The 26,326-nt window shown below is 42.8% G+C and overlaps 1 protein-coding gene across 4 annotated transcripts in view; it reads right to left on the bottom strand.

The window, feature by feature from the left end:
• Positions 1-16,451: 16,451 nt before the first annotated feature.
• Positions 16,452-26,326, bottom strand: part of TAF1B (TATA-box binding protein associated factor, RNA polymerase I subunit B) — a 52,328-nt gene continuing 42,453 nt past the window's right edge. For all 4 annotated transcript variants that reach the window (XM_043917056.1, XM_043917057.1, XM_043917058.1 and 1 more), the window contains 5 exons: positions 25,998-26,044; positions 25,171-25,261; positions 20,864-20,934; positions 20,112-20,334; positions 16,452-16,887 (listed from right to left, as the gene is read on the bottom strand). In XM_043917056.1, coding sequence (XP_043772991.1) covers positions 16,683-16,887; positions 20,112-20,334; positions 20,864-20,934; positions 25,171-25,261; positions 25,998-26,044 — 637 coding nt within the window. In that variant the 3' untranslated portion in view covers positions 16,452-16,682. The remainder of the gene's footprint in view (positions 16,888-20,111; positions 20,335-20,863; positions 20,935-25,170; positions 25,262-25,997; positions 26,045-26,326) is intronic.

The following is a 26,326-nucleotide window of genomic DNA, read 5'->3' as shown; positions in this document are numbered from 1 at the left end:
CTGAAGGACAGGGGAGATGGGGACAGGGAACACTGCGGGCCTTGTGGGCCTTTGTGCAGACTTGGGTTTCACTGAGTGAGGTGGGGAAGCATCGAAAGAGTTGGAGTATGGCAGGCACGTGACTCAATGGACATGAGTTTGAGCAAGATCTGGGGGATGTTGAAGGACAGGGAAGCCTGGTGTGCTGCCGTCTGTGGAGTTGCAAAGAGTCCTACAGGACTGAGCGACTGAACAGCAACAAAGGCACGTGTTGTTTTGCCTTTGTTGTTTTAAAGTGATGAAGCTGGCTGTTGGGTGGTAGGGGACAGATCTGGGAGCAGGAAGACCAGGCCAAAGAAAACAGTTGCTTGGCTTAGGGTGGTGGGATAGAGTAGTGAGAAATGGTCAAATGCTGGATCTATTCTGGAGGTAAAACCAACAAGATTTCCTAAAAACCAGATGTGAGGTGTGAGGAAAAAAAAAAAGAGAGTCGAGGACTACAAGGTTTGCAGCCAAAAACTGAGAAGAATGCTCAGCCATCGCTGAGACGGGGAAGACTGCAGGCAGAAGAGGTCTGGGGGAGGTCAGGAGTTGCATTTTGAACATGTTTGTTTCAAGGCTTTTGTTGGAGACCCAAGTAGACATATCAGGAGATGGTTGGATATGAGTCTGGAGTCGTGGGGAGACGTCTGGGTTGAAAAGACATCTGGGAACCATCAGCACAGAGATGGTGTTGAGAGCCTGGAGATGGGGTGAATCACAATGGCTGTGGGGAGGAAAGAACAGGACCAACACTGGATCCTGGAGCCTCCAACAGAGAGGGAGAGGATTCTGCAGAGAAGACAGGACAGGGGGATGGGTGGCGGTCCCTGAGGGAGGAGGAAAATGGAACCAAGGAGGAAACCGTGGTCAACCAGGTCACATGCTGCCAGGATGTCAAGGAAGATGAGGATTTAGCAACATGGAAGCCATCAGGACCTCTACTTAGCCCCAACCCCTCATCCACTCCCACCATCTTCCTGCTCCCTGATCTCCAGGTCTCCTGGGGCCTAAACAGCAGCCACAGACACTTCTCACTGTCTCCTTCCTGCTGGCTAAGACGGTAGAGAGTCTGCCTGCAGTGCCAGAGCCCTGGGCTCAATTCCTGGATCGTGAAGATCCCCTGGAGAAGAAAATGACAACCCACTCCAGTATCCTTGCCTGGAAAATGCCATGGACAGAGGAGCCTGGCAGGCTATGTACGGTTCATGGGGTTGCAGTCAGACATGACTGAAGCGACTTCACCCTCACTTTTTTCACTTTTCTGCCATTGTCAGCTTCTGTCCTCTAGCCCTGAGTACCATGCTAAAGCCAGAGAGTCTCTTCTTTTTTCTTACTCACTAACTCATTTAAGAAGGCAATGGCAACCCACTCCAGTACTCTTGCCTGGAAAATCCCATGGATGTGGACGGAGGAGCCTGGTAGGCTACAGTCCATGGGGTCTCAAAGAGTCGGACACAACTGATCGACTTCACTCATGCAATGGAGAAGGAAATGGCAACCCACTCCAGTATTATTGCCTGGAGAATCCCAGGGACAGAGGAGCCTGGTGGGCTGCCGTCTATGGGGTCGCACAGAGTGGGACACGACTCATGCGACTTAGCAGCAGCAGTAGAAGCAACTCGTTTAAAGAAATTTTATTTTTTTAAAGTGGTCTAACTTTAAAAAGAAATTAAGTAATAGTACAGGTGGTTCCCAGGAATGGTGCAGCTCTGCAGAGTTGTGCTGTAGATGAGACTCAACTTGAGAAACAGTGTCTCTGTACGTAGTCCTTCCCTCTTCTTCCTCTGATCCATCTCCAGATATGGCCAGAGGGACCTATACAAAGCACAGATTTTAGATCACATCATCTTACTACACTCAGGATATAAGTCCCAATGCCTTTGCATGGAGTGTGTCTGATCAGCTTGCCTGCCCTTTTGCAACTCTGCTCCTGGCGGTGGTCCTCTTCCCTGGGAACCTCCCCTGCCCCACCCCACCCCCAGCCCCTACTCATCTTGCTGCTTGGGAGATGCCACTCCACCTTCCAGACTGGGCTAGGACTCCCTCCCCTTCCTTCAGGTGGCCTCCACAGCCTTCTGGGCTGGGTTAAGTGTCCCACGTGCACACATAGTACTTAAGCATCACCCCTTTACCACACTTACCACTTTCTGTCTGTAGCAATTGATTCTCTACTTGTGTCTATCTCCACCATAGTGGGAGCTTTTCAAGAGAGGGCAGAGATTGTACTGCTTCCATTTTCCTGTCCCCAGCCTCCTGGTATCCACACAGAAGATGTCCAGGAAGTGATCCCTGAAGAGATAATGTTCCTCTGCAGGCATCCATTCTGCTCCTCAGCCTCCTCCCATCAGTACCACATCTGCGACTGGTTTAAATGACCGTCCTATTGCAGGAGATGCACAGTCTCATGCTTCCATTCCCCTGTCTGATACATCAGTTCAGTTCAGTCACTCAGTTGTGTCCGACTCTTTGCAACCCCATGGACTGCAGCACGCCAGGCCTCCCTGTCTATCACCAACTCCCAGAGTTTACTCAAACTCATGTCCATCGAGTTGGTGATGCCATCCAACCATCTCATCCTCTGTTGTCCCCTTCTCCTGCTGCCTTCAATCTTTCCCAGCATCAGGGTCTTTTCAGATGAGTCAATTATTCACATCAGGTGGCCCAAGTATTGGAGTTTCAGCTTCAGCATCAGTCCTTCCAATGAATATTCAGGACTGATGTCCTTTAGGATGGACTGGTTGGATCTCCTTGCAGTCCAAGGGACTCTCAAGAGTCTCCTCCAGCACCACAGTCTGATATGTAATAGGCGCAAGATCAATATGGGATGAATGAATGAACACCAAACCACAAAACCAGAAACAAGAACAGTAAAGGCCAGAGGTTGTTATAAAACTGGTGTATTAATAAAAAACATTGGGTCCATTTTATAAATCTGAATGCCAGCTTGTTTCATTTGTCTTTAAGTGCTCTCTAAAATGGAAGTTAAAATCCATATCTGTATAGCCAGTTGGAATTTGCTGTGTGAATCAGGGAGCTCAAACTGGGGCTCTGTAACAACCTAGGGGCGGGGAGGGGGGAGGGAGGGAGGAATGGGGCAGGGAGGGGGGAGGGAGGAATGAAGCGCAGAGGGGGGAGGGAGGAGGGAGGGAGGTTCAAGAGGGAGGGGACATATGTGTGCCTATGACTGATTCATGATCCATGGCAGAAACCAATTCGATATTGTCAAGTGATTATCCTTCAATTAAAAACAAATAGTTGTTTTAAATGTAAAAAAAAATCTGTATTTGTAAGATGTTGACAATATCTTTTTTAATTTAAATTTTTCTACTGTTCTTGAATTATAAAAATAATACATATTTATAGTTTAAAAAAAGGAGACGTAAGCAATACAGAGGGTTTAGAGCACAGAGCTGCTCCCTTCTCCATCCTGTCCCTCCCCCCCGGAGATAACCACTGCTACCAGTTTTCCTATAACTTTCCAGATATTTCCTGTGTATCCACAAGTAATATACATATGGTATATTTTCTTATACAATGGAGTCCATACTGTGTACGGCCCTCCTCAGCTTGCTCACTTTCACTTACTATAGAGTCTTACACGTTTTCCATGTCAACACGTATACATCGCCTGTATTTTAAAAAATGGCTGTTGTGGGGTCGGTTGAATTGGGAGATGGCGACTGACATATATACGTATATATATATACATATATATATATATATATACTATTGAGACTATGCATCAGCTTCCCTGGTGGCTCAGTCATTAAAGAATCCGCCTGCAATGCAGGAGACCCACCTGAGTGCAGAAGATCTGACTTCGATCTCTGGTTTGGGAAGATCCCCTGGAGAAGGAAATGGCAACCCACTCCAGTATTCTTGCCTGGGAAATGCCATGGACAGAGGAGCCTGGTGGGCCTACAGTCCATGCGGTCGCAAGAGTCAGACAAGACTTGCCTATAATTAAGGTGTGATTAAATTCTATGCAAAATGTGAAATTCTTTACTTGAAATAGAACAGTATTAAATGTTTCAATAAAGAATCTCTCTCTCTCTGAAAAAAAATGGCTGCAGATTATTTCTTTGTATTGATGTGTGATAACTAGACCCTACCTGCAAGCAATTAGTGTTTTTATCTCCAGTTTTCCACAATTACATTCTGTAATACACATCCCTCTATCTACACACTCTGCACACTTGGTCAAGTACAGACATAGAATAAATCTCCAGAATTGCTGGTGCTGTGAAAAAGGCGTGCACAGTTCCAGTCTGTATAGATCTTACCCAACTGTTTTCCAAAAGGCTGCCCCCATTGGACTGCTACCAATGGGTCATGGGACCTCCCCAGACAGGAGCATGCTCAGACTTTGCTAGCCTTTAGATGAAAACTAGTATCTAATTTTTTTTTAATTTGCATTTTAAAAAATCACGAGTGAGATTTAGTGTCCTTTCAGTTGTTTGGCAATGACATTTTTAATGTCATTAAATTTTAAAGGGTAGGGTCATTTTTTTTTAAGAGAAGGCAGATTTCTGAGGTAGCTTTCCAAGTCTTGGGCTTCAGAGTAGCAAATGAATTTGGGGCCACACTCCCATAGGAGACCCCTGGGTTCTAACAGCCCCGTGGAAGTAGAGAGACAGACTGGAAGGTGGATTGGGAATGTCACAGGCCTAGGTACTAGCCCCGATTCTACTGACCTGCTGGGTGACTTCGCTCTGGGCCTCTGGGAAAGGACGAGGTTGGATGGGTCATCCGGTCCCTTCCAGCTTCAATGTCTCCTGATTCTAATAGCAGTTGCTAAGAATAGTTCTGATCTTACCTGCCCACAGTTTACAGATGGCAGTCCAAGCTCCTAAGCCTGGTATTCAAGTTCCCCAACACACAGTCACAAATGTTTGTCCCAGTAAAGAGCGCCCTGCACCCTGGACCCCATCACAGAGTCCCCTGAAAGCGTCCGGCAATTTCAGGCCCCTGGTTGCTTGTGCTCTTTCTTCTCTCCACCTCATCTCTTCCAGTCCCTATTCTTCTTTCAAGGCCAGCCTCCAATGTCATCTCCTCCAGGACCCCTTTCCCTCCCATACAAATTTCTCCCCCACCTCCTCAGATACCCTTCATTTAACACTCATCAAAAGCATCTCCACCTTTTAGGTAATTAAATTTTGCAAGAGTTTGAGGGGATGATTTCGAGTCCATCAGATCTGGATTCCAAGCTCAGATCTGCCTCCTGTTCTTACCTTAAGCAGTCTACCTCACTGCCAGTCCCCAATTTCCTCATCTGTAAAATGAGGAAAACAGTATCAAGTTTTGAGGAATTGAAAAAACATAATACAATTAAAGAATCTCATGCGATGCCTGGCTCAAAGACCCTGGACGGGCGGCTTCCATCTTCTCTAGAGACCAGCAGGGTCTGAGCCCTGTCCAGTCCCTCCAAGTGCTTGTTTGTTGGCTGTTTGACCTAGCTGTAGCCTGACCAACCATTCACAGGTAGGCTCATCAGAGGCAGCCCCTATTGAAGGGACAGCGGAAGTAGTTGTAAGACAAGGGCACAGCCTCCATGCCTGACTTCCAGGAATCTGTACCAGCCAGTTCACCAGAGCCACTGTGTCTTGCCCTGTTTGCTAGTGCCTCCTGTGAGATGAAAGTCATCCACTCTGTACAAACGAGGTGTGGAAGGGAGAGTTTGACATCTCCACCCTTGTCTCCCAGCTCTATGACTTGGGAAATTATGGAACCCCTGGAGAATATGGGCTAATGACCCCTATCGCCCAGGGCTGATTGGTTTGTTACGTTTCATGATTCCCTTCTCCAGGGGATCATCCCAATCCAGGGATCAAATTCACACTTCCTACATTGGCAGGCAGATTCTTTACCGCTGAGCCACCTAGGAAACCCCACCAGATCTTTTAGAACTCAATAAATATTAAATCTTCCATCTCCTCATTTTCCTAACTGTACTATAAACTGCTTAAGGAACAGAAACTATGTATCATATTTTTAAAAATCCCTCATCATCTAGTGTGGGGATAAGCATATTATAGAGGTGCTTCCTTTGTAGCTCAGTTGGTAAAGAGTCTGCCTGCAACACGGGAGACCCGGGTTCATTTCTTGGGCTGGGAAGATCCCCTGGAGAAGGAAATGGCAACCCCCTCCAGTATTCTTGACTGGAGAATCCCCTGGACAGAGAAGCCGGGCAAGCTACAGTCTATGGGTTCGCAAGAGTCGGACACAACTGAGCAACTAAAAACACACACACAGAGGATCAACGATCATTGTTATTCAGGATGGTAATGACAGTCACCTTCTGGAGGCATTTCAGATTCAAAGCATACCTGAGTCATTCGATTCTTAAAGCAACCCTGTGAGACAGGGTTACGCCCATCTTGTAGATGGATAAACAAGGTCCAGAGAAATCAAACATTTTCAAAGTCTCATAGCCAGTGAATTTGGGGTATGAAGCCAGGCGTCTTGTTTCCAAATCCCACACTTTCTCCCCAGGCTTTGGTGCTGCTGGTACGTATTTCTGCATGATACCTGGTGTTTCTCCTGTGCCCCCACCATGGAGCAGCCTGGACACTCGAAGAGATGTGGCGGAGTCATGGCTGGGGGTTTCTTGTGACGACATGTCTTGGGAGATGGCGTTTGTTCATTCTCTAAGGAAGGAGAAGGAAATGGCAACCCACTCCAATATTCTTGCCTGGAGAAGCCCATGAACAGAGAAGCCTGGTGGGCTACAGTCTATGGGGTGGTGAAGAGTCATACATGACTTAGCGATGAAACAAGCATAGTTAATTCCCAAGCTTGGAGAACACGCCAACCCCGAGGACTCTCCGTGGTTTGGTCTCCATGCCCTCGCTTCTCAAATATCCTCAGTGGCATCACTTGCTCCTGGAGCCTCTGCCCCTCCCCTGCCTGCCCACCTGTCGGGCCAGGACAGCTGCAGTCTCAGGTGAGTCTTGTCAGGTACCTGGTACTTGACGCAGACGCATTTCTAATGGAGGCCGAAGAGCCATGTCAAGCTGGGTGTCACCCTCTTTCTGGCAACTTGAACCCAGATAGCTCACATTCTTTTCTCATGGCTTCACTGTAGATCAATCATTCCGGTGAAGGCTCAATAGTTGCAACAGAGCTGTCAGAGCACTCTCAGCTTAGGAACACTGGCCTTCACCCCCGGGAAACCTCTCTGGCCTGTGACTAACGTTCTTCGAGGTGGAGCCATGATGCTTCCTGTCATTTCATGAAAACGCCCTGATCAGGGGAACTGGGAGGCCCTGACTCTGCCTGCTGGCTCACATTTGCATATTCTCCTCTTTGAAGAAAAGGGTTCGAGTGGTAAAACACCCTCAGCTAAGATCCATTTAAAGATGTTGTTGCATCTCATCAAATTTTTTAAAAATTTATTTCTTAATTGAAGCTTAATTGCCTTACAAAATGTTGTTTTCTGTCAAACATTGACAAGAATCAGCCATAGGTACACCATGTTCCCTCCCTCCCAAACCTCTCTCCCATTTCCCTCCCCATCCAACCCTTCTAGATTGTCGCAGAGCCCCTGTTTGAGTTCCCTGAGACACACAGCAATTTCCTGTTGGCTGTCTATTTTACATATGGTAATGTAAGTTTCCGTGTTACTCTCTTCATACATCTCACCCTCTCCTCCCACCTGCCGTGTCCATAGTTCTGTTCTCTATGTCTGTTTCTCCTTTGCTGCCCTGCAAATAATTTAATCAGTACCATCTTTCTAGATTGCATATATTTGCATTAGTATACGATATTTATCTTTCTCTTTCTGACTTACTTCACTCTGAATAATAGGCTCTAGGGTCATCAATTTTTACTGTAAGAGAATAATTACCTCACGTATAGGTAGGAAACTGGGAACGTGATTAAGTCACTTGCCCAAAGTTGACAGTTCATGAACTCTGTTTTTATGTGTAGATACACTCACTGCTGTGTATCTTCTTTCAGCCATGACGCTATCCATTCCAGTCTCTGGAATTTTGAGTTACGTCTTTGGTGATAATTAGAGAAGGGAAGATGTAGAGGTTGAAACGAGAAGGGGAAAAAAGCCAGGAGAACTTTGCGACAAGCATCAAGAGAGAAAAAGAAGTAGAAGCAGGTCCTGGAGTTTCATAACTGATGTGCGTTTGGTCTGAAATTATCGTGGGCATCACTATGACTGTATTACTTGGAGATTGGGAAATAGCTGAGGATTACTTACGTAGGTATCCTTTAATCCTTTTAATAAAGGTTCCTCAAAGCATCACAAAAAATCCATAAGTCTCTACTCTGGGGCTATAGTGGGAATCAGAGGATGGAGATGCTAATTCAGGGACATGAAACCAGAGGGCTGCTGACAAGTAGAGGGAAGGACCAGGCAAAGCACCACAAAATGCTTCTTAGTTGACATACAATCCTTAGTAAAGCAAAACCGATGTGCAGGCATCACCTCGAAAATGCGTAGAGGAAAAGTCCTGCAAAGTTTCTGATGAGCTCTGGTAGGAAGTGGACATTAGCTGCATAAACCTCATTGTCACCAATTAGATGTGTGAAATCTCCTAAACATGCTTTTTCTTTCACATGTTACTTTTACCTTTGTCAACTCTGTTCTTCACACAAGTTCTCAAGTGTCTTCCCCCAGCCCTTACTCACAGTCTGGCAGTCAAATAGCTCAATCTAGAGACCCGGGCACCTTAGTACAAATGGTATAAATACCCTAACAAGAAACAAATCTCCCTGAGTTGGGAAGGATGGATCCTGCCAGGAACCGAGGCGGGGAAAGTGGAGGAAGTAGTATTTGAGCAGGGTCATCACAGAAAAATAAACGTCCTCCTGAGACAAGGGAGGAAGCTCCTGAGAGAGAATACAGCAGGGGCAAAGGTACTGAGTGTGTGGGTCACGGCTCACCCAGGAGCCCCTTGCCCTCGATGCAGGGAGTGGGGGCAGGGCTGTGGCAGGGCTGGTTGTGTGGGAGCCACAGTCTAATGGACCCCAGGCCAAGCCATCGGCTTGCAGGCAGCAGAAAGCCATCAAAGGGTTTTGAGCCTCAAAGTGTTTTGGCCTACTTTTGGAAAATAACTGTTGGCAGAGGGAATGAGAAATTGTCAAGGTGAGAGGTTTTGAGACTTTCCTGTAGCTCAAATGGTGAAGAATCTGCCTACGAGGCAGGAGACCATGGTTTGATCGCAGGGTCGGGAAGACTGTCTGGAGAAGGGAATGACAATCCACTCCAATATTCCTGCCTGGAGAATCCCATGGACATAGAAGCTCGGCGGGCTACTGTGTTCGTGGGGTCGCAAAGATTGGATAGAACTGAGTAACTAACACACACAGAAGCGGGACGATGAGGGCCTGATTTGGGCAGTCACTGTGTCATGGAAGACGGGAAACAGACCAGAGAGGTACTTGGTGATGGGACTGCCAAAGCTGAGTGATGGATGAGATGTTGGCGGTGACAGTGAGGGGGGACGACTTATAGCTTAGGGGTTAGTTGAATGGAGCTAGTGATTGAGAGATGAGGAGCAGAGAGTACAGGCAGGGTTAGGGTGGAGGTTAGGAGTGAGTGTCCGTGAGGGTGCACTCCACTCATGCAGGCTAATGTTGTCTCCTTCTGGGTAGCACTGGGGTTCCTTAGCTTCCACACTTAGCTTCCACACTGTGTCTTTGAGACACAGCGCTGCAAGCTGGCAAAGCCTACAGATTCTGGAGCTAGGCTACCTGGGATCAGAATGTCTCAACATCCTTATTTCTAAGATAATCATAGCACCACGTCATCTGAGATGAGATGAAAGGATCGAAAGAGGTGATTTGTGTCAAGTGCTGAGGACAGTGCCTGGCACCTTGTGAGCATCATATAGTTACGGGGTGAGGCCACACGTATACTTGGGCAAAAGCTATGTCCATTTTTTCCCCTTCTGTCTTAAAAGTACTTCAGTTTGTTTCACAACCAGTGTCTGGAAGGCAGACAACTAAGTTCATCCATTAAGTGGTGACCATTGCACTGTGGTAAACTGATAAGAAGGCAGGATGCTTTTTGTAATTTTGCTTTTTAAAAAAAGTAATCATTACTTTCATCGAAGACATTTATTAAACAAATATTGGAGGTAGGGTTCTGTATGAAGCCATGAGAAATGGCCCCCAGCCTCAAAGGACAATAAAGCCTAGTCAGGACAACAGTACACACGCAGAATCAGGTGACAATAAATGCCAAACATAGGAGGTGCTGTGGGTGCAGAGGTACCAAAAGAAAGGAGCTCTTCTTGACACCTTTTCAGACAGAGGGAAGATGAAGACGGTTGAGGTCAGGGGGTGGGAGGTGGGTGGTGGGGGGTAGTCCCTACCCTCTGTGCCTGGGGATGGGCAGTGGGGTGCCAGGTGATGAAATGCAGACTCTGAGGCCAACCCCCGCCCCCAATTCTGATCATCAGGCAGTGGTGAGGAGTGGGCAGGCAGGGGAGCCCCTGGTCTGGTCTGCACGAGCCCTGGCGTGAGCAGATTCGGATCCCTGGGCTGTGCTTTGAGAAAGAAAGTGTGTCTAGATGGGCGTGGAGAGGGCTTGGCAGGAACACACTGCATTTGGGGTGGCTGGGTGGGGGGTGGGAGAGGAGGTCCCTGTCTTCAGGCCCCAGTAGGGTGACTGCTTAGGGCACCTGGGACCCCAAGCAGAGACTTTTCCAGGGAGACTGTTCATTCTGGTGTGAATTTCTAAGGAGGGAAAGGTGAAAATAAGTAAACACATTTTATAATATTTCTCTGATCCTTTCACATGGTAAAGAACACATTTTTCCTACTTTAACCTTGGGAGTTTTAAAATTCAGAGACCACCATTTTCATTTTAGGTAATATTTAACTTAATCACTTCATCTGAATTAACATGGACAACAATGGTGACACAAAGATAATTACATTTAAGTGGTATTCTAACTTAAAATTTTCTTTGGGAATATCTGTGAGTCACCCTGTTCAACTCAAATATCCATAAAACGTGTACTAATTGTTCCAGAAGGAAATCATTGTTGCAGAGGGCAAAAGGCCAAGTGAGCTGAAATAGCAGGTTCTTAATTTATAGTCAATAAAAGGACTCTTTTGTAAGTTCTTCTCAAGTCACAGCGTATTATCAGGCAAGTCTGGCACTAAAGTCACTTCATGCTTAAATACTTCACAAGGGCCCCAAACAAGGGAGCTCCGTGAGACATTCTGTGAGATTTGATACTGTGAATTCACTCAGCTTTCAAGATTGCAGAGGCATTTTAAATTTTATAAAGTTACCAGCAAAAAAAAAGTTACCAGCTACATATTCAAGATAAAAACATACATTTTAAAACACTTTTAACTACCTACAGTATATAACAGGGGCTTCCCTGGAGGCTCAGATGGTACAGAATCTGCCTGCAATGCAGGAGACCGGGGTTCGATTCCTGGGTTGGGAAGAACCCTCAGGGTTACCTGCTCCAGTATTCTTGCCTGGAGAATCCCATGGACAGAGAAGCCTGGCAGACTACGGTCCATGGGGTCGAAGAGTCGTACACGACTGAGTGACTAACACAATAATAATACTCGCAGAACTCTTTACAGCTGCCACACTTTGGAGATTCTGCTTGAGGTTTTCTTTGAGACTCAGAAATAATGGTCCTTCTTTCCTTCTGAGAAGTATAGCTTCCTGTGTCAATCCAGGATTGAATTAATACTGCTTTTTTTTTTTTTTAATTTCCTTAGGTGGCTTTGTGCCAATACGGGGAAGGGGGGCACCCAAAGAGATAACAAAGAACTACAGATACTCTGCCGTCAGTGCTAGGCCTCCTTCCTTTGGGCTGTAGAAGTGCCACTTCGGAATGTCAGTGACAGGTCTGCTGCTTTTAGGCCGGAGGAAAAAGCCACGCTTCAGTAGGATAAGGCACCCAGGGCTCCCCACTGCATGGCTCCCCGCTGTGAGCCATCATTATGTCCTCATGACAATGATGATTGATCTGTTGCAAGAGGAGCCTCGGCTGGCAGGGAGGAGACAGTCCCGTTGCTTTTAAGTCTAACAGAATCTCAAACTGCCTAAAGAAACCTGCATTTTTTTTTTTTTTTGGCAGGGGAAGGATTGAAAAAAAAAAGAAACAAGAACCTGAACTAACAAAACTATGTTCAAAATGTATGAACGCTCCCTGTAGACTAATGAACTGTTTGGGCCAATGTTCTGTGTTCTGGTAGGAACACACGCTCATTGTACTTTCACCAGATTTAAATTTTTAAAGAAACATGTTTAACAAGTTTAAAGTTTTTACTTTAGTCAGTTCAGTTGCTCATTCATGTCCAACTCTTTGTGACCCCAAGGACTGCAGCATGCCAGGCCTCGCTGTCCATCACCAACTCCCAGAGTTTACTCAAACTCATGTCGGTTGAGTTGGTGATGCCATCCAATCTTTTCATCCTTTGTTGTCCCCTTCTCCTCCTGCCTTCAACATTTCCCAACATCAGGGTCTTTTCAAAGGCTTTTCAAAGGTCTTTTCATCAGGCTCTTCACATCAGGTGGCCAAGGTATTGGAGTTTAGCTTCAGCATCAGTCCCTTCAATGAATATTCAGGACTGATTTCCTTTAGGATGGACTGGTTGGATCTCCTTGCAGTCCAAGGGACTCTCAAGAGTCTTCTCCAACACCACAGTTCAAAAGCGTCAATTCTTCAACGCTCAGCTTTCTGTATAGTCCAATTCTCACATCCATACATGACCACTGGAAAAACCATAGCCTTGACTAGATGGACCTTTGTTGGCCAAGTATTGTCTCTGCTTTTTAATATGCTATCTAAGTTGCTCATAACTTTCCTTCCAAGGAGCAAGTATCTTTTAATATCATGGCTGCAGTCACTATCTGCAGTGATTTTGGAGCCCCCCAAAATAAAGTCTGTCACTGTTTCCACCAGATGCCATGATCTTAGTTTTCGAATGTTGAGTTTTAAGCCAGCTTTTTCTTTCTCCTCTTTCACTTTCATCAAGAGGCTCTGTAGTTCTTTGCTTTCTGCCATAAGGGTGGTGTCATCTGCATATCTGAGGTTATTGATATTTCTCCCGGAAATCTTGATTCCAGCTGTGCTTCATCCAGCCCAGCGTTTCTCATGATGTACACTGCATATAAGTTAAATAAGCAGTGACAATATACAGCCTTGATGTATTCCTTTCCCGATTTGGAACCAGTCTGTTGTTCCTTGTCCAGTTCTAACTGTTGCTTCCTGACCTGCATACAGATTTCTTACTTTAGTCTACTGTGAGCAAAACTTTGTTGCTATAGTTATACCAGATAGATTTATCTAGATATATTAAATGAGAAATCTTATATTAAAGTGTTCAGTAAGTAGATAGGCAGATGCATATTTAATACATGTTACACAGCTGTGCTTTTCACAATGTTTTGATGATCTGCAACTAAAAACTTGAAATTTTTAGCATTTTCAGCACATGTGTGCACTATTTACACAACCATCAGCTGAGACTGATCATTCAAAGACACAAAATGATTTCAGGACTCTTTTTTCCCCAGAAATATCTGGTGTATTCTATTTTCATCTCCTAGAAGTCTCTGGTTTCACACTATTACAATATTTTCCAGATCTGAGACCGTGTGAAATCCTACTTGGTTCTATCATACTTCCTTTTAGGTGTATGCGCTCAGTCGCTCAGTCACGTCTGACTCTTGCAATCCCATAGGCTGTAGCCTGGCAGGCTCCTCTGTCCAGGAGATTCTGCAGGCAAGAATACTGGAGTGGGTTGCCATTTCCTTCTCCAGAGGATCTTCCCAACCCAAGAAACAAACCCAGGTCTCCTGCATTGCAAGCAGACTCTTTGCCGACTTAGCCGCAAATGAGCTACCATGGTGACCTAAATTATAAAATTGTTTCCCTGCAGCGCTGATTTAATTTAAAAACTAAGTAAGATTTGTTCAAAATACACAGTCCATCCAAATCAACAAGTATAAGTCACTCTAGTGGCAAAATAGTTTATCACTTCCCCTGAACGGGCATGTTCATTAGAAGGACTGATGCTGAAGCTGAAACTCCAATCCTTTGGTCACCTCATGGGAAGAGTTGACTCATTGGAAAAGACCCTGATGCTGGGAGGGATTGGGGGCAGGAGAAGAAGGGGACAACAGAGGATGAGATGGCTGGATGGCATCACCGACTCAATGGACATGAGTTTGAATAAACTCCGGGAGTTGATGATGGACAGGGAGGCCTGGCGTGCTGCGATTCATGGATTCACAAAGAGTCGGACACGACTGAGCGGCTGAACTGAATTGAACTGAACGGGCAATCAGTTTGAAAAAATTTGATTCCTCAGGGGCAGCCTGCTGGGGAACAAAGGACCTCCTCCACCCGGCGGTGTGGGTCTCTTCCCCTTCTATGCTCCTATTGGGCGCTGTTTGTACATCCATTGTGGCACTGTGCCTGCTTCTGCCGTATTTCCTAATCATATCTCTTTGTCCTTTAGAAATAGCTGAGGCAAGTGTTTAGGCAGAGAAGGCTTGAGGAGACCACCTACAGGGCGCCCTGTGTGAACACGGGCAGGGTGACGCCAGCACAGAAGAAATGACTGCCCAGCCACTAAGGCCCTCCGGGGGTTGAAGGGCTCCAGAAGTACTTCCCTGCTCCAGGGGAGGATATGGAGGGCGGCAGGTAGAGCTGAGTGCTATGTGGATGGCCCTGCGGCCAGTGGTTGTCACTCTATTGTGTATCAGAATCACCCTGGAGGGCTTGTTAGCAAATTCAGCTCTTTACTCCACTCAAGTACCACAGCACTTCAGATCATGCTGTTGATTCCATAAAGCTCATATACAAATAATTTTCCGGTTCAGGTCTTTGGAAGGCAATTTTTTTTTTTTTTTTAAGTGAAGCAAATGTTTTATTGAAATCAGTTGTCAAATCACAATTTATCCAAATGAACATAATGCTACATTGTTCTTAAAAGAGTGGGCACAAATATGGCACAGATTAACAATCCAGCATCTATCAAAATACCATTTGTAAAGAACCTGACTTATTTCGTGCTGTGTGTGAATGGGGGTCCAGCATGTAAGGTCGACTCAAAAACAGTCAATTCTTTTCTCGATAACGTGAAAACATTTCACTACTTTGTGGAAGGCAATTTTTTAAGTCTTAGAAAGATATGTTTCTTATATAGCCCCCTCAATCTCTTGCCCCACTCCCTAGCAGGTGTTGTGACTTGTTTCAACAGTGTGTTTCTTTTTATAGCTAAGTAGTATTCCCTTGTATGGATATACCATATCCATTCACCTGTTGATGGCCATTTGGGCTGTTTATCTGTTAGCGATCTCAGATAAAGTTGCTGTGAATATTTGTGTGTAAGTCTTTGTGTGGAAAGATGCTTTTATTTTTCCTGGGTAGACACCGAGTAGGGTGTCCTGTGCCTAAAATGATCTCCGCCTGGATGGCCACATGGCCTGCCCCCTCAACTGGATTTCACACAGGTTGGTTTCAGCTCAAATGTCACCTCCCAGACTGTCCTTTTCATTTACTTTGTACTAAAGGGCCCACCTGACCACACATCCCTTACCTTACCTTTTCCTCATTGCACTTCATTGCCCCCAATATTATTTATTTGTATACTAACTGTCCCTGCCTTGTTCAGTACTGTACCTCCAGGGTCTAGCGTGTGTCTGGAACACAGAAGCTGCTCAGTAAGTATTTATTGCACAAATAAACGAATGATGAACCAGAACGGCTTTTTCCAATATCCACACCAGGTATTAAGACACCTGTATAATCTTTGCCTACCTAATATGTGGGAAACAACATCTCTGTAACTTGCATTTAATATGAGTGACATTGACTACCCTGTTTTTAGCTTGGCCTTTGTATTTTGTTTTTTCAGAAAGCTATCTTTTCATATGCCTTGTTCAGCTATCTTTTTCCTATTGCTTTGCAAGCACTATTGATATATTAAAGGGCTTATCCCTTTGTTCATTGTACACTATTAATGATATTTTCCCAGCTTTTCAGTTGCCTTTTACTTTGTAGTCATATTATTAACCTTTTCCTTTTGCTTTCTGGTTTTGAGACATTTTAGAAAGTCCTTCCCATTCCAAGATCATCACAGCATTCACAGTTGTTTTCTTCTAAGACTTTATACATGTATATATAAAATATCATAATGTTTAGATCTTTGATCCATCTGGGATTTACTTTGGGGTGTAAAGAGTAAGTAAGTGATCTAGTTTAAAAAGAAAATTTAGCTTTAAAATACAATGAAGCAACTTCCCTGCTGGTCCAATGGTTAAGACTCTGAGCTTCCAATTTGGGGGCCCAGGTTCCATCCCTGGTTGGGGAACTAGATCCCACATGCCATAACTAAGAGTTCGAATGCCACAACTAAAGATCCCACGTGCTGTAACTAAGACCTGGTGCAACCAAATAAATATTTTTTAAAAATACAATAAATACAAATTTCTGGATACCATTTACTTAACATTTTAACAATGAGAACATTCATAATTTAAAACTAAATTCAAATAAATTTCACCTGTTTTCCAACATACATTTTTGATATAGGTATTTGTATGTGTGTACATGTATGCAGTAAAACACTATTTTTCACCATTCTCTAGAATTTTATATTACAATGACATTACTTTCATTATTAAAATATTTTCCCTGACAAGTTTCCACTTATTTCTTTCAGTATTTTCTTGCTTTCCTGGATCTTGAAGATTTCTTGTTTGTTTTATTATATTTTGCTTTAAAAAGTCTCTTTTCTATTAAGCTCACTTCTTCATGGAGAAAGGAAGTCTTTATTCTCAGCAAGAAGGAGAAGAGATTTAGTATAAACTGGTAACTCAGAGAAAAATTGGATTCTTCATAGGTTGTCACATGCTTACAATGGCTAGAAGGGGAAGAAAAAAGACACCACGTTTAAATTAGGGTCATTTAGAAAGGTATGTGCTGGTCCCTTGAATATCCCCCAAATAACCTAAAAACTGTATATGGTTAGGCTGAAGATAGTACTCTGAGCTGGAAGGAAATGGAACAATCTGGAAGGAATCCTACATTTTATAAAGGAAAAAAATGCTAGCACTGTCTGTGGCCATCAGGCGTGGGACACAGGTGGTCCACAGCCAGTTCTCACAGCTCCTCCTCCACTCCAGGTGGGCCCTCCTCTTACCATGGTCAAGGCAAACAAAAGCACACAGGGAGAGATTCTGGACATACTGAAAACACAAGAACAAAATAATCCCCAGCTCCCAACCAAAATAAGATACCAGGCTTAATAATGTATGCTGCAGTTCTGTATGTGTTATAGAAGGAAGAGTTAACAAAGCAATTTTGCTTATTTTAAAGTAGTAAGTAGAACCGGAACCTGATCAAATCTCTAAAACACTAATGAAAACTGCTAAGTAACTCTGCCAATCTTTACCTATACCAAGGTGGAAGCAGGGGAAAGGGGAACACGTTAAAAGGTGTCATGGGCTGTAATCAGCAAAATCTAGACTACAGGAAATTGTACAGGACACATGACCTGGGTTACTCAATAAGTAAACTGCAAGGGGGAAATAAAAGAGATAAAGGGGGAATTTATGAACTAAAGTATTTAAGGGCTATCTCTACCACCGGCAATGTAAGGACTTTATGTGGATTCTGAGTTATTTAAAAACTTACTGTTGACAATCAGGTAAATCTAGACATTGACTGCATGTTTGATGAGATTAAGGAATTACTATTAGTTTTTAATGTCAGATTAATGGTATTATGGCTTTGTTTGAGAAAATTATGATGTTTGGACTTGCTTCCAAATAATCTGGGAGTAGACAGGTAAAGCAGTGAGCTGGCTGGGGCATGGGGAAAACAAGTCTAGCCACATGGAAAGTTGTTAATGTGGGGGTGACTATGGGTAGGGGGCATTAATTATACTGCGCTCTCTACCTTTGAATATACTTGAAGTTTTCCATAATAAATAGTTTTAAAAACAAGTGAACATTATATAGATGGTATAAACATTTAGACAATGATTTATGTAACAAATATGGCCCTAAATTCCTGAAAGAATGTTTGTATTTGCACCATAGAACTCAGACACCCATCAGTTGTGACTATGGATAAATACTCTTGGTTCTTTCATCTGCAAAACAGAAAAAAAATAACCACCTCATAAGATGAAAAGAGGAATGAATGAGAATATATATTAAGCACTTATCCAACAGCTGGCACAAAGTAAGGGCTCAAAAATGTTCACTTTCCCTATATTCCTTTAAAACTGATTTTAAAATTTTCACTTAAAATCTTAAGCCTATTTTAATAATATACCCTACTATGTTCACTAGTAGGAAATTTAAAAGCCTCAACTGCTTGTGCATTGATTGGAAATAGAATATAAGCCATTTATATGAATTCTCACAAATATGGTGCCCTCTTTTCTTCTTTTCTAATTTTTAATTTTAGCTCTATGAAGAGAGACTCAGACAAAATATTATCACAAAAAGGGTGCAAATATTGTTTTCCTTGCCTAGGGACCATAAAGAAAGCTCTATTTCTACAACAAAAAGATAATAAAATGTGTACAGTAGGATTTTATTTTTATTTTTTTTTAATTTATCTATTTTAGTTGGAGGCTAAGTACTTTACAATATTGTAGTGAGAACTTTTTATTTCTAAGTTGAATCAACAACAGTATCTTTTAAGGATTACATCCCTTATCATAAATTCAGAAAATTTTAAATTTTCCTAAAGTTTTAAGTGATAAAACCAAATATAACTTACAATCATTTAAATTCATCCAGGTTGTTAGCTCCGCCTCAGACAAGAAGGATAAACACCCTCATGATCTGAAGGGCTCTCAGCCTTTCTCTGCTTAGTTCTCAAGGCCTGAGTGTTATCAAAATTATTTCCCAGTACAAAGCTTGTCTCTTCTGAACCCTCAAAACTGAGTCCTCCTGTGTAATAAAATTCTCCATGTTGCTGAAGATCTGCTCTTTTAAGCATCAAAACATTTCATTTTAACCATTTTGGATAGACATATTTTAAAATTGAGTTATATATTATTTGGTTATTATTAATCAGAGAACATTCAGCCTATTTTCAAAAGCCTTTAGCCACCAGGGAAGCCCTCCTTTAAAATTATATGGTGACAAGTTGTCCACTTTTATTGTGGAAATATTAGAAAATACAGGTAAGAAAAACAAACCCAAAGAGAATGCACATAATTTGGGGACATGCTAAAGCAGAGACATGGTCAAGTTTATTCAGTTCTATGGTGCTATTGTGTGTCATGAATGAACTTCAGACCACTGTAATTTGAGTTCTTTTGTCTGCTTCTGTGGCTGGTTCCTCTATTGTTTGTCAAATGAGTACAACTTATATTTGCTGTCAAGACATTCAGCAGCAGACACCTCTCAGTCTCCTGCCTACTCTGCATCTTCTGATGGCGAGGAATCTGGAAATCAGACAACTTAGCCTGATGGACACATACCTCCCGGCAGAGTGAGGGACTAGAGGGCTTCCTGAGAGGAGTGTATATGCGTTAGTTATGGACTCAGTGGCCATTTTATTGGTGAGCTGGACCCTTTTTTGCTTACTATGTGGTTCTAGGCTATGATCTGAATAGGCAAGGTAATTTGACAGATGATTTTGGTACATAAAACCATGGTGATAACCATGCTTGATGCACAGAGTGTATTGCTTAGCCTTAGAACTCACGCAGAGAAAAAAATCTTGGTTATTTCATCTCTGATTATACCAAGGTCTATTTGTAACTAACTGTCTTACGTTACAGGATTACACCCATGAAGAACATCCAAAAATGCACTGATCGTGCCAAGTGAAGAGCACAAAGGTGTAGGTTCCCCACTAACCCCCAAGGACCGACTATGCAGGCAGACAAGGCAGATGGTACTAACGCATCAGGTCCTAACTTCCTGTCCCATGTGTGGGTCTTGACTATAAGCTCACCATCTTCTAAAGTCCAACCAATAACACATCTGCCCCTCATTATGACCAACTCCTTTAAATCATAGGTGGCCTTTTTTTTTTTTAATGAGAAAAGACTACTACTTCAGGCCAAACTAGAGGTTTCAGGGTGGTTTTTATCCCATGATTTCTAAGAGCATCGCATACCTTTTACAGAACTTCTGAGTACTCAGCCAGTAGAGGGAATTCTTGGTTGTCAGGGACTGGCCTTTCTGCTGCAGGACTCCCTGGAGGCTATGACCATGGAAACAAGGCCTCTCGCTGTCCTCTTCAGTCCAGTTGAACTGAAAACTTGAAGGCTTTTTTTTTTCAATGTTTGGTGCTGAATCCACCAGTGTGCTAAACTGTTTCTGTAGACTCACCACCATTTCTGGAAATGAAGGGAAAAGAAATGAAATAAAAACTCACATTAAATGGCAAATAAAGTCTGTATTTACTTGATAGTAATGCACCAACGGTGGTTTTGTAGTTTTGTAAGTGCTCCACGGTGATGGAAGAGCATAACTAGGGGAAACTGACACTGGAAGAGGGATGGCGAGGAACAACTTGAAAAGGCTAAAAAGGTAAATTTTATGTTATCTATATTTTACCACAGAAACAAAACAAACAAAAAAAAAACAACCTAAAAAAGCAGTTCTCCAAATAAAGAGTTCTGAAAGTATAGATATATAGCATTTAAGATTTTGGCGAGAACTTAAGTTCTGTTTGAATATCGCAGTGCTCCTGAAATAGATTTCTACTGACATTTTTAACAGAGAAGGACGTTTCTCTGGATGTGCAATGGGACACTTGTTAAACAACTGAGAAAAGAACTTATGCGTTCACTTTTCAATTGAAAACACTTAGCTTTTCTATAGCTGGGCTGTTACTTGGTGTTAACGAGAAGAAACCCCACTCACCTCTTCTTTTATACACCACTGGCCTGTCAATGGCTGAGTAGTAGAGTGGCTTTTCACCTTTCCACAGAAACCTGCCAAGATAAAGACGCACTTGGAGCAGGATGGAGATGAAATGGGCCTCAACACACTTCAGAGAAGTTTCTCAATGGCAGTATCTGAAATTCCCGATCCTCATATAATAGCTCTGGCTTAGAAAGACCTGCTGACACGCGTCTCTATAGCACTCATGACCTAGACGTGAGTGAGTGGCACTGCAGGAGGCAAGAAGTCAAGGGAAGGTTAAGTTCCACCCCAAACCTCCCAGATGCCGTAAGATGACAAAGAAACGACTGACTATACCTTCATCATAAAATTCCCATGCTGTATGTTCTCATAAAGTGAGGCCACCTAAGAAAAAAGCTGTTCCTCCTTGTATTTGGCCAAACACCCTTCTGCTGCAGATAAAGCAGTGGTGCTTCTGACTCTGACAACTCGTACAAAGTGAACAGTAAGTGCCCGCCTTCTAATGCAGAGGTGTAATCACTGTGAACAGGTCATGGTCTTCCTGAAAATTACGTGTGAACTAAATCATACCACATTTAAATATTCAGAAAGCTTGTCATCTGTGATTCTTTCAAATATCTTTTTGTTATTCATCAAATAATAAAAGTGACAATATATTCAAGATGAAAAAAAATCTCTTAATAATACAGAAGTTCCCTAAACAGTTTAATCCCACTCCCTAGATAAACCCACTGTTAAAAACGCCTTGTGACTGCCTCATTTAGATGGATTTTCTTACGCATTTATAGTAAACGCCCACACAGGCGGCAATTATGCTGCAGTCAAAGAGGTGTCATTACTTCCTTGAGGTCACAGGCACAGAAGACGGGAAAGGTGGGCTATCGAAAATGATTAACAATCGTCAGACAGTCCTTCTTTAAACATTTACTTTACTTTGTTTACCTCTTTTCAAAACTACAAAAAATAGAGGCCCACCACGAAGTCTCGATATCTTCTCCAGGAAGCCACAGGGTCCTCTATGCTCTGTCTGTCCAGCCTTCCCTCGGGATTTGGTTCCCCACTGCTGTATATTACATGTATAATTTATATGTAGCAAAACCGACCCTGTTCAGTGTATAGCTGCACCAGTTTAGATAAACACATACAGTTGTGTAATCACCACCATGATTAGTCCACGCAACAGTTCCACACTCCCAAATCTCCCATGCCTTTTGAAGGTCAACTCCTGCCCTGACCCTCAGCTAAACTTGGTCTCAACCACCAATCTGTTTCTCTATTCTTACAGCTTAGCCTTTTCCAGAAAGTCATATAAATGAAATTAGACTGTATATAACCTTTTGAATCTTTCATTAGCATAATGTATTTATGATTCATTCACATTTCTGGATGTATCAGAAACTTATTCCTTTCTAGTACTGAAGAGTATTTCATTTTACAGATATGCTACAGTTTGTTTATCCATTACCACCTGAAGGGCATCTGGGTTGTTGCGTTTTTGGCCACAACGTTTCATTCGTTTACTTGTGAATGACGTATAAAATCTACATATATTCATATATAGGTTTTCTGTGTGAACTTACTTTTGGCCCATTTAAAAAACTGAGTTGTTTTCTTATATGAAAATTCTTCATATATTCTGGATACAAACCTTCTATCAGATATGTGATTTGAACATATTTTCTCCTAGCCTGTATCTTCTCTTAACAGTGTTTTTAGAAGAGAAGTTCTTTCTTTTGATGAAGTCTATCTTTTTTTTTTCTTTTATGGATCATGCCTTTGGTATCATATCTGAGAAAATTTTTGTCTAACCTGAAAGGCTGCAAAGATCTTCTGCACATGCTTTTAAATTTTCTTTCATGAAAACTGGAAGTCAAAGCACTCTCTAAAGTTATTTTTAGGTTTTCAACTACAGTTTATTAGTGTTTCTCATAATCCCATGCATAGAGACCTATGCTGAGCTGTAGAAAATACTTAACAACTTTTACCTGACAATATGGAAGATGATGTCTAGAAGAATAGAGAGAAAAATTAGAAATTTATGTCAACAACAGAGATGGGGAAGGGTAGAACAGGTGATGTGCATACATAGGAGCTCTGTGCCCACAGAGCAGTCAGCATTGACTTACAAGTCATCTCACTCATCCCAAAACACAGACTCTATGAAGGATCTTGGTAACAGGTCCCTTGGACAAGCTCTTCCCAGAGGCCTGGTGTCCGTCTGGAAAATGCCACTTTGAAACCAGACATACGTTTTTTGGTCACTAAATTCTTCCTTAAAGTAGCTAAAAGTCAGTGAGCCTTTTGATGCACAGCTGACTGAGGCACTGCAGGAAGAATCTGGGCTCTAACAGGTATGTCTGAAGTGTAAGCTGGTGCCTGGTTTGGGTTCACGAATGGGCACCTATTCAACCCTGAGATGCCCAAGTGGCATGGCCCCTGAATAACTAGCCTTTCAGTATTGGTCGGGACCACCACAGCGGCACCAGAAAAGGAAGGTCCGATGGCTGGTTCTCCAAGATTACCTAAGAACTCAGGAGAGCCTTCTGTTCTCGCTGCTACTCTTGTGCCTGCTGAGAGCCAATGACTAAAGACATTCCTTCTCCAACAGAAAAGAGGAAGGCCTCCATTCCCCGGGTGCCCACAGCTGTCAGAAGCTCACTCTCACTATCTGTTCAACCTGAACAGGAAGAAACTGCCCATCTCCTCCCCTCTTCAGCAAGGATCCTTTCTCCCACAGCGCTTTATTCATCCCTGGAAGTCTGTTTCTTGATTTAAAAGCTCTCTTAAATTTAGAGGAGAAATAATCTAATTCTATCTGCAAACACTGAAATTTAGTTTGTGATTAAGAATATCAAGAAGGCATCATTAGCCTTCCTTTATTGATGAGGAAACTGGAGTTATCATTTTAACTAATTTGAGGAATCTTGATTTTTCTCAGAGGATATAAAATGACTTGATCAAATGAGTACTGTTGCAAAATTACATACACTACAGAAATGTTAACCTTTTCTTCAAAGTCTCACAGAGACTCAAAGTTCCAAGAATAGATATAAAACCCATTCAAATCAGAAACCTATAGCAATGTACCCTCTACCACATAAGACAGTATCTCCGAAAATTTATGAGCTGACTACATTTCAGTGCACTGAGGCTAAGTTAAGTAACTGGGCCACAGTTAAACAGCTGGTTTTAACAATCAGGATGCACCCCTGCATTCTCTAATGCTATGCTCTTTCCACTCTGCCACAGTGGACCTGGGTGGGCTTCCCTGTTGCTCAGTGGTAAAGAACCTGCCTGCCAATTCAGGAGATGCGGATTTGATCCCTAGTCGGGAAGATCCCCTGGAGAAGGAAACAGCAACCCCCTCCAGTATTCTTGCCTGGGAAACCACATGGACAGAGGAATCTGGCGTGCTGCAGTCCATGGGATCACAAAGAGTTGGACACAACTTAGCAACTAAACAACAACAATGGACCTACATGAGAAGAACTCGAGGTCAAACAGTGAGAATGAATGAATTAAATATCTACTCTCTTTCTGCTTTGCTTTGTTTGGATTTTTATAGGGAACTTTATTTTGGAGGAACAGTCCAGTTATAAATGACACAGGCTGATGTTTGCAGTCTTTTGTAATAGTGGGAAGCACAGATGGGAACTGATCCACTGTGGGAAACGAAAGAGGAAGGAATACCAGAAATGCAGAGGAGAGTCATGCAGATTACGAAAAGATGAGTACTGAGTACAATACAGCTCCCTGGACTGGATTCTGGATCAGGAGGAGGACACTAATATTACTATTTTTTAAATCTTCTGGCCACACCGTGTGGCATGTGGGATCTTAGTTCCCTGACCAGGGATGGATCTCACCTCCCTTGCATTGGCAGTGTGGAGTTTTAACCATTAGACCACCAGGGACGCCCCTAAAAGGACATTATGGGGCTTCCCTGATAGCTCAGTTGGTAAAGAATCCGCCTGCAATGCAGGAGACCCCGGTTTGACTCTTGGGTTGGGAAGATCCCCTGGAGAAGGGAAAGGCTACCCACTCCAGTATTCTGGCCTGGAGAATTCCATGGACTATATGGCTTATGGGGTCGCAAAGAGTCGGACACGACTGAGCGACTTTTACTCACTCACTAATAGTTAATAGAAATATTTTTAAAAGTTAGGTTAGGCAGAGGGGTTAATTCTAGAAAAAAGGGTCATAATGCTGGTGAGTCTGAACTGATGAAACTTGAGCTTTCAGATGTAAAGCAATAGACTTAAAAAATAAAGTAGGTGAATCTAAAGCTAGAAGAGGTAACATACTTTGCCCTGGCTTCCTCCCACTTTTGTTTTTTCTCATCAATAGCTTTCTTCATAACTTGGTACCATTTTCTGAAATCAAACCATGGTTTATCTGAAAGAAATGAAATCCATGATTACTAACCAAATATGTCACATTATTATAACACATGTTGCTCATTTGAGTCTTTATTCACTGATCTGACTAAACATTTATGTGCCAGCCCTTGGAGGGGCTGACTATCTCCACGCTCTAATATGACTTGTGAGCACTCTGCTGTCACCCCCTTCCATTCTGAACTCTCACCTGTACTGTGGCCCTGTATTACACCAAAACTACCTTAAAAAAAAATTGGAATATAGTTGCTTTACACTGTGGGGTCAGTTTCTGCTGAACCAGCCACACATACACACGTGTTCCCCCTCTTCTGGACTTTCTTCCAGTTAAAGCCACCACAGAGCACTGAGCAGGGCTCCCGCAGCTCTAAGCAGGTTCTCATTAGTGACCTATTCATACACAGTCGTGTAGATATGCAATCCCAATCTCCCAACTCACCCCATCCCCCTGCCTTTTCCCCTTTGGTAAGCATACGTTTCTTCTCTACAGCTGTGTTTCTATTTCTGCTTTGCAAATAAGATCATCTTTACTATTTTTCTAGATTACACATATTGAAACCATCTTTTTACATGTCTGTTTCTCTTAGATTTGACTATTATCTCCTCAAGAATAGAAGATATATTAATTACACATATAAACAGTCTGATACAAGGTACAATTTATATATTTCTCAGAGTTTCTTCTTCTAATTCACCTTTTACAATCACTTGATTGACTAAAAAAAAAAAGGTACCTTCTTTGTTCTTTTCATTATATTTCTCTGCAATATTAGACAAAGACCTGGAGATACAAATAAACAAATCAATTTATTTGGAAATCATTCATTTGAAGACAGTTAAATTTTGAATTCTTTTGAAAGAAAAGTATAGAACAGTACTTGAAACTGATGCCAACTTTTAATGCAGAAGCAAGTACTGAAATAGGGAAGAAGACACTGCCACTCTTTGTTGGCATTTTACGATTCTTTCACTTTCCAGATGATCTTTGAAGATACATAGTGCCAGAAATCAAAAGGTACACAGATGAAGTGCTAAGTGACTGTTCAGAATTTGTGTATGATGC

The sequence above is a fragment of the Cervus elaphus genome, chromosome 11, assembly GCF_910594005.1.
Source record: "Cervus elaphus chromosome 11, mCerEla1.1, whole genome shotgun sequence".
In the NCBI taxonomy this organism is placed as follows: Eukaryota; Metazoa; Chordata; class Mammalia; order Artiodactyla; family Cervidae; genus Cervus; species Cervus elaphus.
Note: the sequence above shows the minus strand (reverse complement) of the source record. Positions and strands in the feature narration are given on the sequence as shown.